General features: G+C 33.9%; 1 protein-coding gene across 2 annotated transcripts in view; it reads right to left on the reverse strand.

Moving 5' to 3' along the window:
* Positions 1-293: 293 nt before the first annotated feature.
* Positions 294-15,019, reverse strand: part of LOC119874263 (butyrophilin subfamily 1 member A1-like) — a 74,350-nt gene continuing 59,624 nt past the window's right edge. For both annotated transcript variants that reach the window (XM_038553317.1, XM_038553316.1), the window contains exons 4-10: positions 14,856-14,873; positions 11,275-11,295; positions 10,947-10,967; positions 2,850-2,876; positions 2,350-2,376; positions 1,775-1,801; positions 294-1,599 (exon numbers count right to left, since the gene is read on the reverse strand). In XM_038553317.1, coding sequence (XP_038409245.1) covers positions 1,076-1,599; positions 1,775-1,801; positions 2,350-2,376; positions 2,850-2,876; positions 10,947-10,967; positions 11,275-11,295; positions 14,856-14,873 — 665 coding nt within the window. In that variant the 3' untranslated portion in view covers positions 294-1,075. The remainder of the gene's footprint in view (positions 1,600-1,774; positions 1,802-2,349; positions 2,377-2,849; positions 2,877-10,946; positions 10,968-11,274; positions 11,296-14,855; positions 14,874-15,019) is intronic.

Raw genomic sequence — 15,019 nt, forward strand, 5'->3', positions numbered from 1 at the left:
AGATCAAGAGTCAGACATTTAACTGGCTCAGCCACAAGGGTGCTCCAAAGAAGGTGGGATTATTAATTAAACTGAATGCAAAAGTAAGGAAATGCAAGAGTGTAAGTAGCCAAGTAATCAACCACTGAACTTCACATCTCCTGTTCCACCTAAATATTCAGTTGTGGATGTCATCTGCTGTCATATATATATATATATATATATATATATATATATAAATTTTTTTTTTGCTGTCATATTTAAATGGAGAGTGCATCAGTCAGGGATAGATTCAATCACAAATGACAAATATCCAATATATAAATGTCTTAAAGATATAAAAGTTTATTTTACACAGAAAAGAATTCTGAAGTTACATAATGGAGTAGGTCCATAAAGAAGCCCAAAACCCAAGTCTATTCTAATTTCTCTGCCATTCATGTCATATTACATAGTCACAAATGTTCTTTCAGTTCCATTCATCATAACACATTCCAGTTAGAAGAAAATGTAAAGAAGAAAAGAAGAATACAATTTTCTTTTAAGGATACATTCCAGGAATCATACAGAATAATTAGTTTATAACACACCAGCCATCAATTAGTCACATGCAGCAAGTGAAGGTAAAAAAATCTAATGTTCATATGGGGATGTCATAGGTCAAGGTAATTGTATGAAAACATCTATAACTGGAAGAAGGGAGAATTGATATGAGGGGCAATCACAGTCTGTGTCTCAGACAATCATAACAATGGATCAGTAAGATGAAGGAAAATATCAATTAGCATCTCCTTGGGTATAATCATTTGCAATTCAAATTATTTCTAATTCTTTGCCTTTAACAAACTTTAATTTAGCTATTAATTGGTAGGACTTTCCAAAATAGCTTTAAAAATCTATCGTCTTGGATTTTATCATTTACTTCAGAAGGTCAAAGTAGTAAGTTATGAGCTTTAACTAAAATCTTTCTATTTCCAGTAATTTACAATTAAGCATCAATTAGCATCTCCTTGGGAGAGAATTATAATCATCACTGGGGCCAAAAATAATCGTTTCTCATATATTTCTCATATAATTCTCATAAATGAATTAAACATTACCTCCATGGACAGATGGTTAGGGAACCTGAGTCGGGAGACCAAAGCCTGAAAAGTGGTCTTATAGCACGACTGAATGTTATCTGGGTAAAGGAGAAAATGTGGGATCCATCTGTCATATTATAGTAGGATACATCTCCAGCATCATAATCCAGGAATATCCCCACACTGAGGGGCTTTTCTCTTATAGTAAGACAGGTTTCTGGGGAGGTGAGGGCCCAGTACTCTCCCTTATAGAGCCTGATGGCCCAGAAACCATTCTGTGGGGACACTGTGATGCTCCCCTTCCTTGTTACATTATCTATACAAATTCCCAGGTCCCAGGAAAGTGCACCCTCGACCTTAACTTCCCAGTGGGCTCTCCCAGAGCTGATGTGCAGTTGACCCAGCACACAGGGATAGGAGTGGAATCTCTGGGTGGAGCTAGGTAGATCTTGATGTTCTTCTTGCCAGGTTACTTGTCTCCTGTCTTCAGACAGGAGGAGGGAAGGATGGGCAGTGGCTGCATCCAGGGTCACATTTACTGCAGACAAGTGGACTATTATTATTCTGGGAAGGATCTCAGTAGGCCTGAGCCAGAGGTTTCCCCCTCTGTGAGGGTTTCTTTTGCCCTTAGTAGATGTAACTCCCCTCTACCCATCTTTTCCTGAGACTGGCCCATAAGGAGCAGGATCCCTCCTGCATCATCATAGACTTACCAGCCTGGAACAATTCTTTCCTCCAATCTATAAGGAACAAATGTATATGAGATCTCATCCTCTGAAACATAGCTGCTTGTCTCACCAGAATACAATGAGTATAAATGCCCTAGGATTAATTTAGGAATAAGAGCAACCGAAGGAAACCATAACCTTAAATATCTACTTACCTTTTGCTAAATTGTGTTTGACTTGAAGATCTGATACATCTCTATGTTCTCTTTATATAATGTTCCCTCAGGATAAATAGCAATTAAATATTTAGGTTGTTGAAAGGAAATAGGGAATATGGCAAATCTGATCAAATAACTTATTTTTTGTTTTAGTTTTCTCAGATTTTTAGCAGACAATACCACTCTACCTATGCTCAACCTGTGCTCAAAAATAACAAAACTGCTAAAATTTAATATTTTGAACACATTGTTATCTACTAAAACATTGAGTAATCTACTGAGATCATGGATGCATGCTTTGGAGTTGCTTTGATTTTTAGCACATTGCTTTGCACACAGTAGGTATTGATTTAAAATATCTTCGATAGTAGGATTTTCTGTATCAGAGTTCATATCACTTACCAGCATATAATTGTGCCTTCCTCCAGTCTGGGGCGGGGGAGAGAAAGAAGGAAACTTTTTACTTTTTTTCCTTCCCTGTTTTCTCTTATTGTCTTTTCCATTTCTCCCTTTGTCCCATTTCTTCTTCTAAAATCCTTGGGCTTCCTCTTTTAATTCTGTATTATTTTCATATTTCATTTTTTTTCAAATATCATAGTAAAAAAGATCATGTGTAGGCCAAGTAGCAATATAGAAGCAAGACAAGGGAGCAGGAGCAGGAAAGAGAGAGCCTAAAATCAAGATGAAGGATGGAGGAAAGGAGGAAGAAATACTGAATCAATTGAAGTTTGCACTTCTGAGAGAATTTACTAAAACTCTTTAAATTTAGAAAGCTAATGCTACAGATGCTTCTTTGGCAACCATAGACATTTTTGTTGTGTTTCTGCATACTATTTTGCTACTTTCAGGAAGGACCCAAGAGATGGAAGAATAGAGCTTTCCAAGAAATAAGCATTACTCACCGAACTTGTATTGAGCCTTCCTCCTAGCTGAGAGAAAAGACATAAACACACATGTATGTTATAGATGTTAACATCTTAAGGAAGACACAGTTAAATGTTTGTGTCTGCATATTGGCCAAGCAAAATTCATTTCAAAATCAATTAAAGGAATCTCTAAAGTACATTCCATGTAAAAACTTCACTACAATTTGCAAAATACAATCTGTATACTATACAGTGTAGGACATGAAGATTTAAATAATTCTTCTTATGTGATCAGTGTAGGAATATCTTAGAAAATTGCCTTAGACTCTAGTGATATGTCATCAATGAATTTTGAGTGAAAAAAGTGGATGAAGGAAGAGCAATTTATTGAATTAATAATTAAATGAATTCAAGTAAAAATGAAAGAGGAGTAATAACTATGACTGGAAAGGGACAGTAAGCAGGCAAAGCATCCAAAAATACTTACATACCTTGGACCACTTGAAATATGGTCAAGAGAAGGAGACTCTCATGTGTCAAGGTTTCACTTGATGTCAGTAATATGCAAAGTGTGTAAAAGGCCACCAAAAGGAGGAACTTCTCACACTTGGCAACTTTGGAGTCTGAACCCATCCATTAAGAACTGGGGCAATATTATATACAAAATGATGGGAACTTTGTCTCAGAACACATGTTGGGGGACTCAATTTAAAGGGCAGTTTTCTATTAAATGGAGAAAACCACTTCTTCTTAGCCTAATCACCTCATCTCACCAAACTTATAATGAAATTATGACAATCATCTGGAAGATAGAAGCCTAAGAATAAATCAAAGGAACGAAAGGAAGCAAAGAAAAAAAAATATTCTTAGGGAAGACATCAGTAAAAAGAATGCCAGAAGAAAGTTACCAAGCTCCTGCCGAAGTCCTTCTCAAAAAGAAAAAAACTCATGTAAATGTCAGTAAATGTCAAGGAAAACTAACAAAGAAAATGAAAATGAGTTGAAAATTTTCAGTGCACACCATATTGGTAACATAAATGCAATCAGAAACAAACAAACCCAAAACCAAGAAACAGAACATGAAAAAAATAGCAATTAAGTACATTTTTATCTTAGAAAAGTGAGAACAATTTTTCGACAATTAACTGAATAAGAGAAGAATGATGAAGATGTGGAAAGAGGAATTACTAGAATTTCATCTAACATATTTGTCTTCTAGACAGTTTTATGTATATAAATAATTCAAGTTTAGACCAAAATATATATTTAATAACATAATTTCCTAAGAAATGTTAACTTGTTAGTAGCTTATTGAAGTAGATTATTAATTTTGAAAATTCTTTTTTTTGTCAGGCTAAATAAGATGCCTTTAAGTGAAAACATTATTTGTATAATTAGTGGTAAACTATGTATAAATCCTAAAATGTTTTTTTTTTTTTTTTAGATTTTATTTATTTATTCAAGAGACAGAGTAACAGAGAGAGGCAGGGGAGAGAGAGCAGGAGAAGCAGGGTCCCCTCATGAGCAGAGACCCTGAAGTGGGGCTCAATCTCAGAACTCTGGGATCATGATCCGAGCTGAAGGCAGACGCTTAACCAACTGAGCCACCCAGGTGCCCCTGAAAAGGTCTTTTTAGAAAATGTCACTGACTGAGACTGGGTATAATCATTTGCAATTCAAATTATTTCTAATTCTTTGCCTTTAACAAACTTTAATTTAGCTGTTAATTGGTAGGACTTTCCAAAATAGCTTTAAAAATCTATCGTCTTGGATTTTATCATTTACTTCAGAAGGTCAAAGTAGTAAGTTATGAGCTTTAACTAAAATCTTTCTATTTCCAGTAATTTACAATTAAGCAGAGAATTTCTCAGCACATAAATCTTTTAAAAACAAACAGAAAATATAATGTATGTTGATTACTGACTCATATATTTGGAAGAAATGAAATTTTTAAGATGAGTTATAGAGGAAAATGAATGCTGATTGTATAAGCAAAATGTTAGAAGAGTGTGTTTTAAGCACTCATTTTATTTTTTCCCTAAAATGTGGCTTTATGCTTTATTGACATCCCTTAGGAAACTTCCGTGGAAATTTCAAAAGATTAGCTCACTTATTAAATTGACATTTTGTAAAAAGCAGTAATTGAAAGGATACAATCATATCCTTATACAATTTATACGATTCCAAGATTTTGTGTATGTAGGACTTTTAATTGTCCTACATTCTCTTTTTTAAGAGTTTATTTAAATTCAAATTGGTTAATATATAGTGTAATATTAGTTTTAGGTGTATGCTTAGTGATTCAGCACTTCCATACAACACCAGCTATTCGTCACAAGTGCACTCCTTAATCCTTGTCATCTAGTTAGCCCATCTCCATGAGTTACCCTCTGGTAACCAAAAATTTGTTATGTATGCTTAATAGTCTGTTTCTTGATCACCTCTCTCTGGCTTTTTTATCCCCCATGTTCATTTGTTCTCTTTCTTAAATTCCACATATGGGAAATCATATTCATCTTTCTCTGAGTGACTTACTTTGCTTAGCATAATACTCTCTAGCTACATCCTCATCATTGCAAATGGCAAGATTTCATTCCTTTTTATAGCTAAGTAATATTTCATTTGATATATATATGTATATATCTCACATCTTCTTTATCCATTCATCAGTTGATGGACACATGGCTATTTCCATAGTTTGACTATTGTAGATAATGTTGTAAAAATTAGGGTGCATGTATCTCTTAGAATTCATACTTTTGTATTATTTGGGTGAATATCTAGTGGTGTAGTTGCTGGATCATAAGATAGCTCTATTTTTAACTTTTTGAGGGACCTCTATGCTGTTTTGTAGAGTGCCTGCATCAGTTTGCATTCCCACTAACGATGCATGTGGGTTCCCCTTTCTCCACATCCCTGCCAGCACCTGTTGTTACTTAGATTTTAGCCACTTGACAGGTGTGAGGTGGGATCCCATTATAGTTTTGATTTGTATTTCCCTTATGATGAGTGATGTTGAGCATCTTTTCATGTGTTTGTTGGCCATCTGTTTGTCTTCTTCATCTATTCATGTCTTCTGACAAATTTTTTAATTGAGTTATTTATTTTTTTGGTGTTGAGTCATATAAATTCTTTATACATTTGGGACACTACTCCTTTATCAGATATGTCATTTGCAAATATCTTCTTCCTTTTCACTTTTTGTTTGTTTGTTTCTTTCAATGTGCAGACGCCTTTCTTTTGATGAAGTCCCAGTATTTTTGCTTTTGTTTCCATTGCCTCAGATACACATTTAGAAAGAAGTTTTGGCTGATGTCAAAGAGGTTGCTGACTTGGTTCCCCTCACCAATTTTAATGGTTTCCTATTTCATATTTCGGTCTTTTGTCCATTTTCAATTTCAATTAATTTTTATGTATGATGTAAGAAAGTGGTCCAGTTTCATTCTTCTTCATGTTGCCATCCAGTTTTTACAACAGAATTTGTTGAAGAGACTGTCTTTTTTCTTTTGGATATTCTTTTTGTTTGTAAAAGATTAATTGACCATATAATTGTGGGATCATTTCTGGGCTTTCTATTCTGTTCCATTGATCTATGTATCTATTTTTGCACCAGCATCATACTGTTTTGTTCAGTTTTGTAATATAACTTGAAGCTCAGAATCATGTTTCCAATTTGCTTTTCTTTTTTCAAGTTTGCTTCGGTATCTGGGGTGTTTTGTCTTATATTCTTTTTTTTTAAAGACTTATTTATTTATCTACTTATTTATTTATTTATTCGTGATAGACATAGAGAGAGAGAGAGGCAGAGACACAGGGAGAGAGAGAAGCAGGCTCCATTCAGGGAGCCCGATGTGGGACTCGATCACACCCTGGGTGGAAGGCGGCGGTAAACCACTGGGCTACTGGGGCTGCCCTTGCCTTATATTCTTGGAGGAAATCTCTTTGGCATGTATATCCACTGTGTAGTCCTTTTTCCATCTTCTTTGTATTTGATAGTCTAAAACATCTATTAATACTCATCTCTGTCTCCCACATTGTAACTTTTCTAAATTTAGATGCCTGTTAGTACAATTTTCTTCACAGAAAAAAGAAAATAATGTCATCTCATACCCATCTTGTGAGAAAAATCTCATCATTTCTAAATTACATAGTAGGAAAGGAAGAGGAAGCAATGAAGAGGGTTCTAAATCAAGTGAATCCTTCTTGGATAAAACTAACACATTAGAACTTTAAAAATATTTCAGCTTTATACACATCTTATTAATGAATTCATTTGTCAGAAAGATGATGCCTCCTTGATTGAAACAAGACAAATGAAAGAGGCAATAATGGAAATATTGATAGGAAGAGACGATGATTTGGAAAGGTAAGATACTGAGACAAATCATAAAATGATGTATACATTTGAATTGAGATAGATGATCATTATGACAAAGGCAAGGGTACAAAAAATATATGAGAAAACGACAAGGTACACAATGGAATACATTACTGGTATTTGTTTTATTTTCATTCTCCTCTAAAATAAAAGGAAGAAAAAACAGTTTATTCCAATGAAAACACAATGTCAGGAAAGGAGGAGATCAAAAATTGGAACTTGTTTCCTAATTTACTCTGTGGTCCAAGTGGACTCGTATTTGTTGAAATTGGAACCTTGAGGTTCCAGACGATATTTCACCAATCAGTGGCAATGTTTTACATCCTTCTACCCCTTCCTTCAAAAGGAACTAAATTAGTAAATAAACTATGAGAGCAGGGAGGACATGTCTTCATCTGGAATTCACAATATCAATCATTCCTCCTTCACTGGAATATCACCTATTTTAGATAAAATGAAAATATGTATATGTATGTATATATATATGAAAGGTACTTAACTGTGATGAAAAAAAAATACAGTAAAGGCACCCATCTGTCCAAACCTGTACATTGTAGGTAGTCACATGACACCTAGAATGTACATTAAAAAGATATTTTCCTAAATCCCATTCCCGAAATATCAACAATATAATTAAAATTGTCATTATAAAGAGAGAATATTAAAATTAGAATGATTATATTAGGCTTTTTTCAGAAACCTCCTAGGTCAATTATTTCTTTTGTCCACATAAAATAATTCATAATTAAGATGTTACTTTGAAATATTCTTAAGACATTTAGTCCTTCTGCCAATATTTATTTATTTATTTTTATTATTTATTTTAATGTTTCAAGTTTTTATTTAAATTCCAACTAATTAACATATAGTCCAATATTAGTTTCAGGAATAGAATTTAGTGATTCGTCACTTACATATAACACTTACTGCTCATCACAACAAATACACTACTTAAAACCCATCACCCATTTAGCCCAATGCCATGTCGACCTCTTCTCAAGCAACCCCCATTTTTCCCTTAAGAGTCCCTTTTATGGTGTGCCTCTCTTCTTTGTTTTCATTTCTTTACGTTCATCTGCTTTCTTTCTTAGATTCCACATATCAGTGAAATCAGGTACATCTTTTATCCATTCATCAATTGATGGATGCTTGGGCTTTTTCCATAATTTGGCTCTTGATGATAATGTGCTATAAAACACTGGGGTACATGTGCCCCTTAAAATCAGTATTTTTTTTTTTAGTATTTTTGTATCCTTTGGGTAAATAACTACTAGTGTAATTACTAGGTTACAGCATAGTTCTATTTTTAACTTTTTGAGGAACACCCATCTATTTTTTTAAATTTTTATTTATTTATGATAGTCACACAGAGAGAGAAAGAGAGAGGCAGAGACACAGGCAGAGGGAGAAGCAGGCTCCATGCACCGGGAGCCCGACGTGGGATTCCATCCCAGGTCTCCAGGATCGCGCCCTGGGCCAAAGGCAGGCACCAAACCGCTGCACCACCCAGGGATCCCGAGGAACACCCATCTAGACTGTCTGCAACAGTTTTTATTCCCATGAACAGCATAAGAGAGTTCTCTTTTCCCTGCATTCTTGTGAAATTTGATATTTCCTGTATTGTTAATTATAGACATTCTGACAATGTGAGGTGGTATCTCACCATAGTTTTGATTTGTATTTCCCTGATGATAATTAATGTTTAGCATCTTTTCACGTGTCTTTTTGCCATGTGTCACCTGCATGTTGGCAGAGGAATAGTATACATCAAGGAGAGGGGTGGTACTGGAGGGCATACAGATTAAAATGCAGGAAATGTTACAGACACCCAAGAAACCTATCATTTTGAAGGAGATCAAAAGTAATGGAATATCAAAAATTAATATTTTTCCCTGTAGTCATAGTGAAAAAACAAAAGTACAAATGGAAAGATCAATGTAAAAATGGTGGGAGATAACCACAAAGAAAATTTGAATTGGCTGAAAAATTTATTTTAAATTAACCCTATAAGATTTCAGGTGAACACTCAGAGAGGCATACAACAGGGGTGCAGAGATCACTGCTTTCTAGAGATATTCACTGGTAAATAAAGGATAGGAGAATAGAGTTAATTTAATGAATTGACAAAAATTTTAGGAGTTTAGTTCTGGTTGTTTAATTTATAAAAATATTCTTCTTCCTTTTCACAGTGTTTAGGTTCCTATTTATCCAGTTTGTTAGCTTTAGAGTGGCCATTAGCTGCTTTAAATATATTTGTTAAATCTCAGTATTGCAGTAGCTACATCATATAAAGTTCCCACAAATACTGTAAAAGGGGATACTGAAATATTGTTCACATAAATAATGTGAGGTCATGTTTTGGGGTGCCTCTATTCACATTTTTGTCCACTGATTAATTCACAGCCTTATTTTATTTGACTATGTTAACCCATGGCTGAATGAAGATCATCTTAACTAAATAACATGGTTGCAAAATCCAGGAAGCCAAATGAACAGGGTTCTCAGAAAGATTCTGTTTCTCACCAGAGTTATACTATGCCTTCCTCCTATGTGAGAGAAACCATATAGACACATATATATGAGAAAGGTTTTCTAAACATTAGAAATGAGATATGATTAAAGCCCTATATCTGCTAATGATTGTTTTTGCAAAATGGCCAAGTCATGTCCATTCCCTATTTAAGGAATCACATGAAATCCATTCCATTGAATAAATATCATTGAATACCATGTGATATGTAGGGACATGAAGATTTAAATAATTCTTGTGGTGAGATACTGAAATTGGTGTAGAAATATCTTAGAACATAACCTTAGACTTCAGAGATATAGTATCAATGAGATTAATTGGATGAAAAATGCTTGTATGGGGCACATGGGTAGCTCAGTCAATTAAGCATCTAGTTCTTGATTTTGGAGGTCATGATATTAGGGTCCTGGGATTGAGCCCCACATCAGAATCCACGCTCAGTGTGGGGTCTGTTTGAGGATTCTCTCTCTCGCTCTTCCTCTGCCCCTCTCTCCTCTCTCTCTGATAAATAATTTTTAAAAATGTATGTATAAAGATCCCCAAAAACAATTTATTGAATTACTAATTGAACAGATAAAAGTGCAAGTGAAAGAAGAGTAATAAGTATGGTTGAGTGAGAAAATACCCAGTTATAGTCATGTAAAAATATTTATATAGGTCTGATCACTTGATAATATGGTCAAGGGGAGTTCAATAGCAAGTCTCAGGGTTATACATGAATACAGTATGTTCAGAGTGTTTAAAAGGCCAATGGAAGAAAAAAAAACTTAACTCAGAAACTTTGGAATCTGATCCTTTCAGATTTAGGATATTTTCATATTCACAGTACAGGGCACTCCAATTCAAATAACATGTGGGAAAATCAAAGTGAAATGGTGTTTTCTAGAATATATCTTGTATGAAAACAAGCACATTCTTCTTAACCTAGTCCTTTGCATCTCACAAACCTTAAAATGAAATTATAATAAGTATCTGGAAGATAGAAGACGAAGAATATATGGCAAATAAAGGAAAGGAAAGGAAACTGGTGGAGAGAGAGAATGAGTAGGGACATTAATATTGGAGAATTTCAGGAAGCACAAATAAAGTGGAGAATAATTGAAAATTCAAGAAAATGAAGAGCAAAGATGGGGTGGGTAATGAGTTAAAGAATTAGAAAATGCCAAGAAAAAAATCATTTCTATACAATACATTACCAAAGGAATGTGAGTCTGAAAAAATTTACCAATTTTTCCATGAAGTTCCCCTGAAAGAGAAATGGAGAAAACTTTTAAATGTAAAGGCAAATAAACATGGAAAAGTCAGATGATTGGAAAACTGCCAATGCAGTGCAACAATCATTGCAATAAAATGGACCACCAAAGGAATAAGAATCTGAAAATAATTACCAATTTCTTCCAGAAGTGCTCCTGAAAAATAAAATGGAGAAAATTTTGTAAATTTGAAAGAGAATAAATACGGAAAAGTCAGATGATTGGAAAACTTCCAATGCAGTGCAACAATCATTGCAATAAAATGGACCACCAAAGGAATATGAGTCTGAAAATAATTACCAATTTCTTCCAGAAGTGCTCCTGAAAAATAAAATGGAGAAAATTTTGTAAATGTGAAAGGGAATAAATATGGAAAAGTAAGATGAGTTGAAAATTGCCAATGCAACATAAATTTTTAGGATGAACATAATGAGAAAAAAGTAAACGAAAAGCACACAAAAAACCTGAAAAATTTGCAAGAGAGCACATGCTTATCCTCATAAAGGAGGAAAATGAGTGAATTTTCTGAAATAAGTAAGTACTATACAAATGTTGAAGTGTCAGGCCACCTAGAATATTATCCCACACTTATGTCCTTATAGATGTTTTTAGGTTTTTAGGGAATTCAAGGTTTGGACCAAAATATGTATTTAATAAAATAAGATAATTTTATAAAATATTTTACTGGTAGTGGTCTTTTAAAATTAATTTTATAATTTTGTCAATTACTTTGACAAGTATACATAAGCAAGTTGTCATTAAGTGAAAACAAAACTTGTATAAATAGTAATCAACCTATAAATCCTGGAAAAGTCTTTTTTGTGGATATTAAAATCATCGAGAAATGAATGGCTGTAATGTGTGGACACAGATTTTTCTGTAAGTCTTATGGTTTCTAATTCTTTGAGTTTAACAAGTGTGCTATAACTTAATTGTCAATACATAGAACTTTTAAAACAAGCTTTGGTAAACACTGAATTTTTAGTGTTGAACTCAGAAGAAATGGAAAGAATTGAGTGACATTGCTTTGCTCTAACCCATTTTCTCCCCCATTCTAACATATATTGCTAAGCACCAATTGCTTAGCACCTGTATCTCTTATAAACAAAGGAGAAATAAGTGGACTAAAATTGATGCTGAAATTGATTTGAGGGAAATAAAATATGTGTTAATGGTAATATAAGAATTCTATAAATATCCTGAGTGCTATAGAAATACCTTCATGTATTTTTAAGTTGAGCATAGTGTATATAAAATAAAATAAAACAGTGAGTGTTGAGAAAAGCTCTCTCGTGTACAAAATCCTTCAACCTCTACTGTTTTTGGTGTTAATTCCTCTGCCTGACTCTTTTCCCATCTTTCTTGCATTGTTTGGATCCTCACTTCACCTATAAATCCTTATCTCTATCTCCCAGTTTTAGATATTCTTAAATTATATACCTCCTGGTCTAATTTTCCTCATAAGAAAAACAGGGTTGTTATCACCTCTATCCATTGGTGGAAAGAAAATCTAACTATTTCTAAACTAAATAACTTAAAAAGAAGGAAAATAAAGCATTACGTGATGAGAATTCAGTTCAAAACTAATGACCTAACCTTACGTTGGGGTGATATATATCTGACAAACAAAAGTACTATCATTTACACATGCCTTATAAATAAAACTTACCTAGCAGAAGTGATTTGCCTACATAAATCAAAGGGTAAAAACATATGGAAGTAATAATGAGGGAAGTTGAAGTATAAAACAAAACTGCAAACTTTAGCTGGAAAGATAAAATAATGAAGGAAGATCAAGAAAAATATGTGTATCTTGGAGTTGATCAAGATGATGATGGAGAGTTGAAGACAAAGGTACAAGAATTAGATAAAACAAAGACATACACAGAATAATAAGTTAATTAAATTTGCTTTTTACCTACTTATCTAAACACAGAAGATGAACCAATTCATGCAAAAAGAAAGACTAATATTAGGAAGGGAGGAGGGAAAAACTTGAAACACTTCTATGGTTTCCTTCTGGTGCAAACTGACTGACATTTTTGAGAACTGGAAACATTAAGCTCCAAAGGCATTTTCGCCAACAATAGGTAATTTTAGTTTATCATTCTCACTCCTTTAAAAAGTACATTTAGCACTTATTTTAAGAAAATTTGACCCAGGGATCCCTGGGTGGTTTAGCAGTTTAGCGCCTGCCTTCAGCCCAGGGCGTGATCCTGGAGTCCCGGGATCCAGTCCCACATTGGGCTCCCTGTATGGAGCCTGCTTCTCCATCTGCTTCTTTCTCTCTTTGATTTATGTAGGTAAATCACTTCTGTGAGGTAAATTTTTTTAGTAATGCATGTGTGAATGATAGTATTTTTGTTTGGCAGATATATATTACCCCAACGTAAGGTTAGGCCATTAGTTTTGAACTCTCATGAATAAATAAATAAAATCTTAAAAAAAAAAAAAAAGGAAAGAAGACCCAGTGAAATGGTACATAAGACTTTCTCTGGGATAGCCAGTGCCAAATTATTCATTTTGCATTGGCCTTCTACCATTTTGAATATAAAGCACAACATATATATGTGAGATAGGTTTTCCAAAAGTGTTAAGTAAGCATGCAATAATGACACTTAGCCACCAATAATTGTATCTTTAGGATTATTCATAACATCTTTGCTATATAAATTCAGATGATATCTTACATTCTAATCCTTGTGAAAACATAAATAAAATGGGAAAAATATATAGGTAAGAAGAGATATTAAACTTTATGACTATTTTAGGGTCTTATTAGAGAATTTGGTAGGAACATTGGATAGTAGATTCTCATGTCACTCACATTAAAAAAAATCAGATTTAGAAATATCAATGAAATTTCCTTGAGAAACAAAACTCCTGTACAAAGATTCAAAAGGATGGCGCTTGCAGAATTAATCCCTGGGTAAATTAAAATGTAAAGAAAAAGTGTAATTATAATGGCTGGAAAGAAAAAAACCAGGCAAAATTATCTAAAAGTACTATGCTGAGTGAAGTAAGTCAGTCGGAGAAGGACAAACATTATATGTTCTCATTCATTTGGGGAATATAAATAATAGTGAAAGGGAAAATAAGGGAAGGGAGAAGAAATGTGTGGGAAATATCAGAAAGGGAGACAGAACGTAAAGACTGCTAACTCTGGGAAACGAACTAGGGGTGGTAGAAGGGGAGGAGGGCGGGGGGTGGGAGTGAATGGGTGACGGGCACTGGGTGTTATTCTGTATGTTAGTAAATTGAACACCAATAAAAAAAAATAAATAAATAAATAAAATAAAAAATAAAAGTACTTACACACATGAGAACACTTGACTAATGATTAATGGCAATAAAAGAGTTGACTAATGATTAATGGCAATAAAAGAGTGAGCCTCAGTCTCACACTTGACAGTGAATAACGTCAGAATTTACAGAAGGAAAAGGGATCAACGATTTAACTCAGTAACTTTGGAGTGCTCGTCCATCTCTTAAAGATGGAGGAAGTATCATTTGTATAGTAATGAGCACCCCTCTCTGGAATACATGATAAAGGACTTAAGTAAAGTATTGTCAATAAATGTAATTGAACGAAAACCATGTGGTTGTTGGATAAATTCCTTTATTTCACCAACTTCATAATTTTTACACACTGACAAGGCATAGAATGAAAAAAAGAGAGATATAGGAAAAGATGGAAAAGACAGGAAAACAGAAGCAAAGGAAACCTAATATGGGAAAAGTGCAGAAACCAAACAATGGGGAGGGAAAGCAGACATTCAAGAGAAGGGGAAGCAAAGGGATGGCATGCAAGTGAAAAGGCAAGAAATGCCAGTGATGAGAGGCATCATAGTGCAGGACTAAAGGGTTGTCAGAATATTTACCATTACTTTTCTCAAGTTCTGAAAAACAAAACAAAAAATTAATGTTTTATTAACATAAATATCAAAGTAAACATAAATGAAGAAAATTAAAATTTGTTAAAAATTAAGAATGTAAAGTAAAAACTAACAGGATGCTGCACACAGGCACACACGCACACAGACAC

This window comes from Canis lupus, chromosome 12, assembly GCF_011100685.1.
Source record: "Canis lupus familiaris isolate Mischka breed German Shepherd chromosome 12, alternate assembly UU_Cfam_GSD_1.0, whole genome shotgun sequence".
Lineage (NCBI taxonomy): Eukaryota > Metazoa > Chordata > Mammalia > Carnivora > Canidae > Canis > Canis lupus.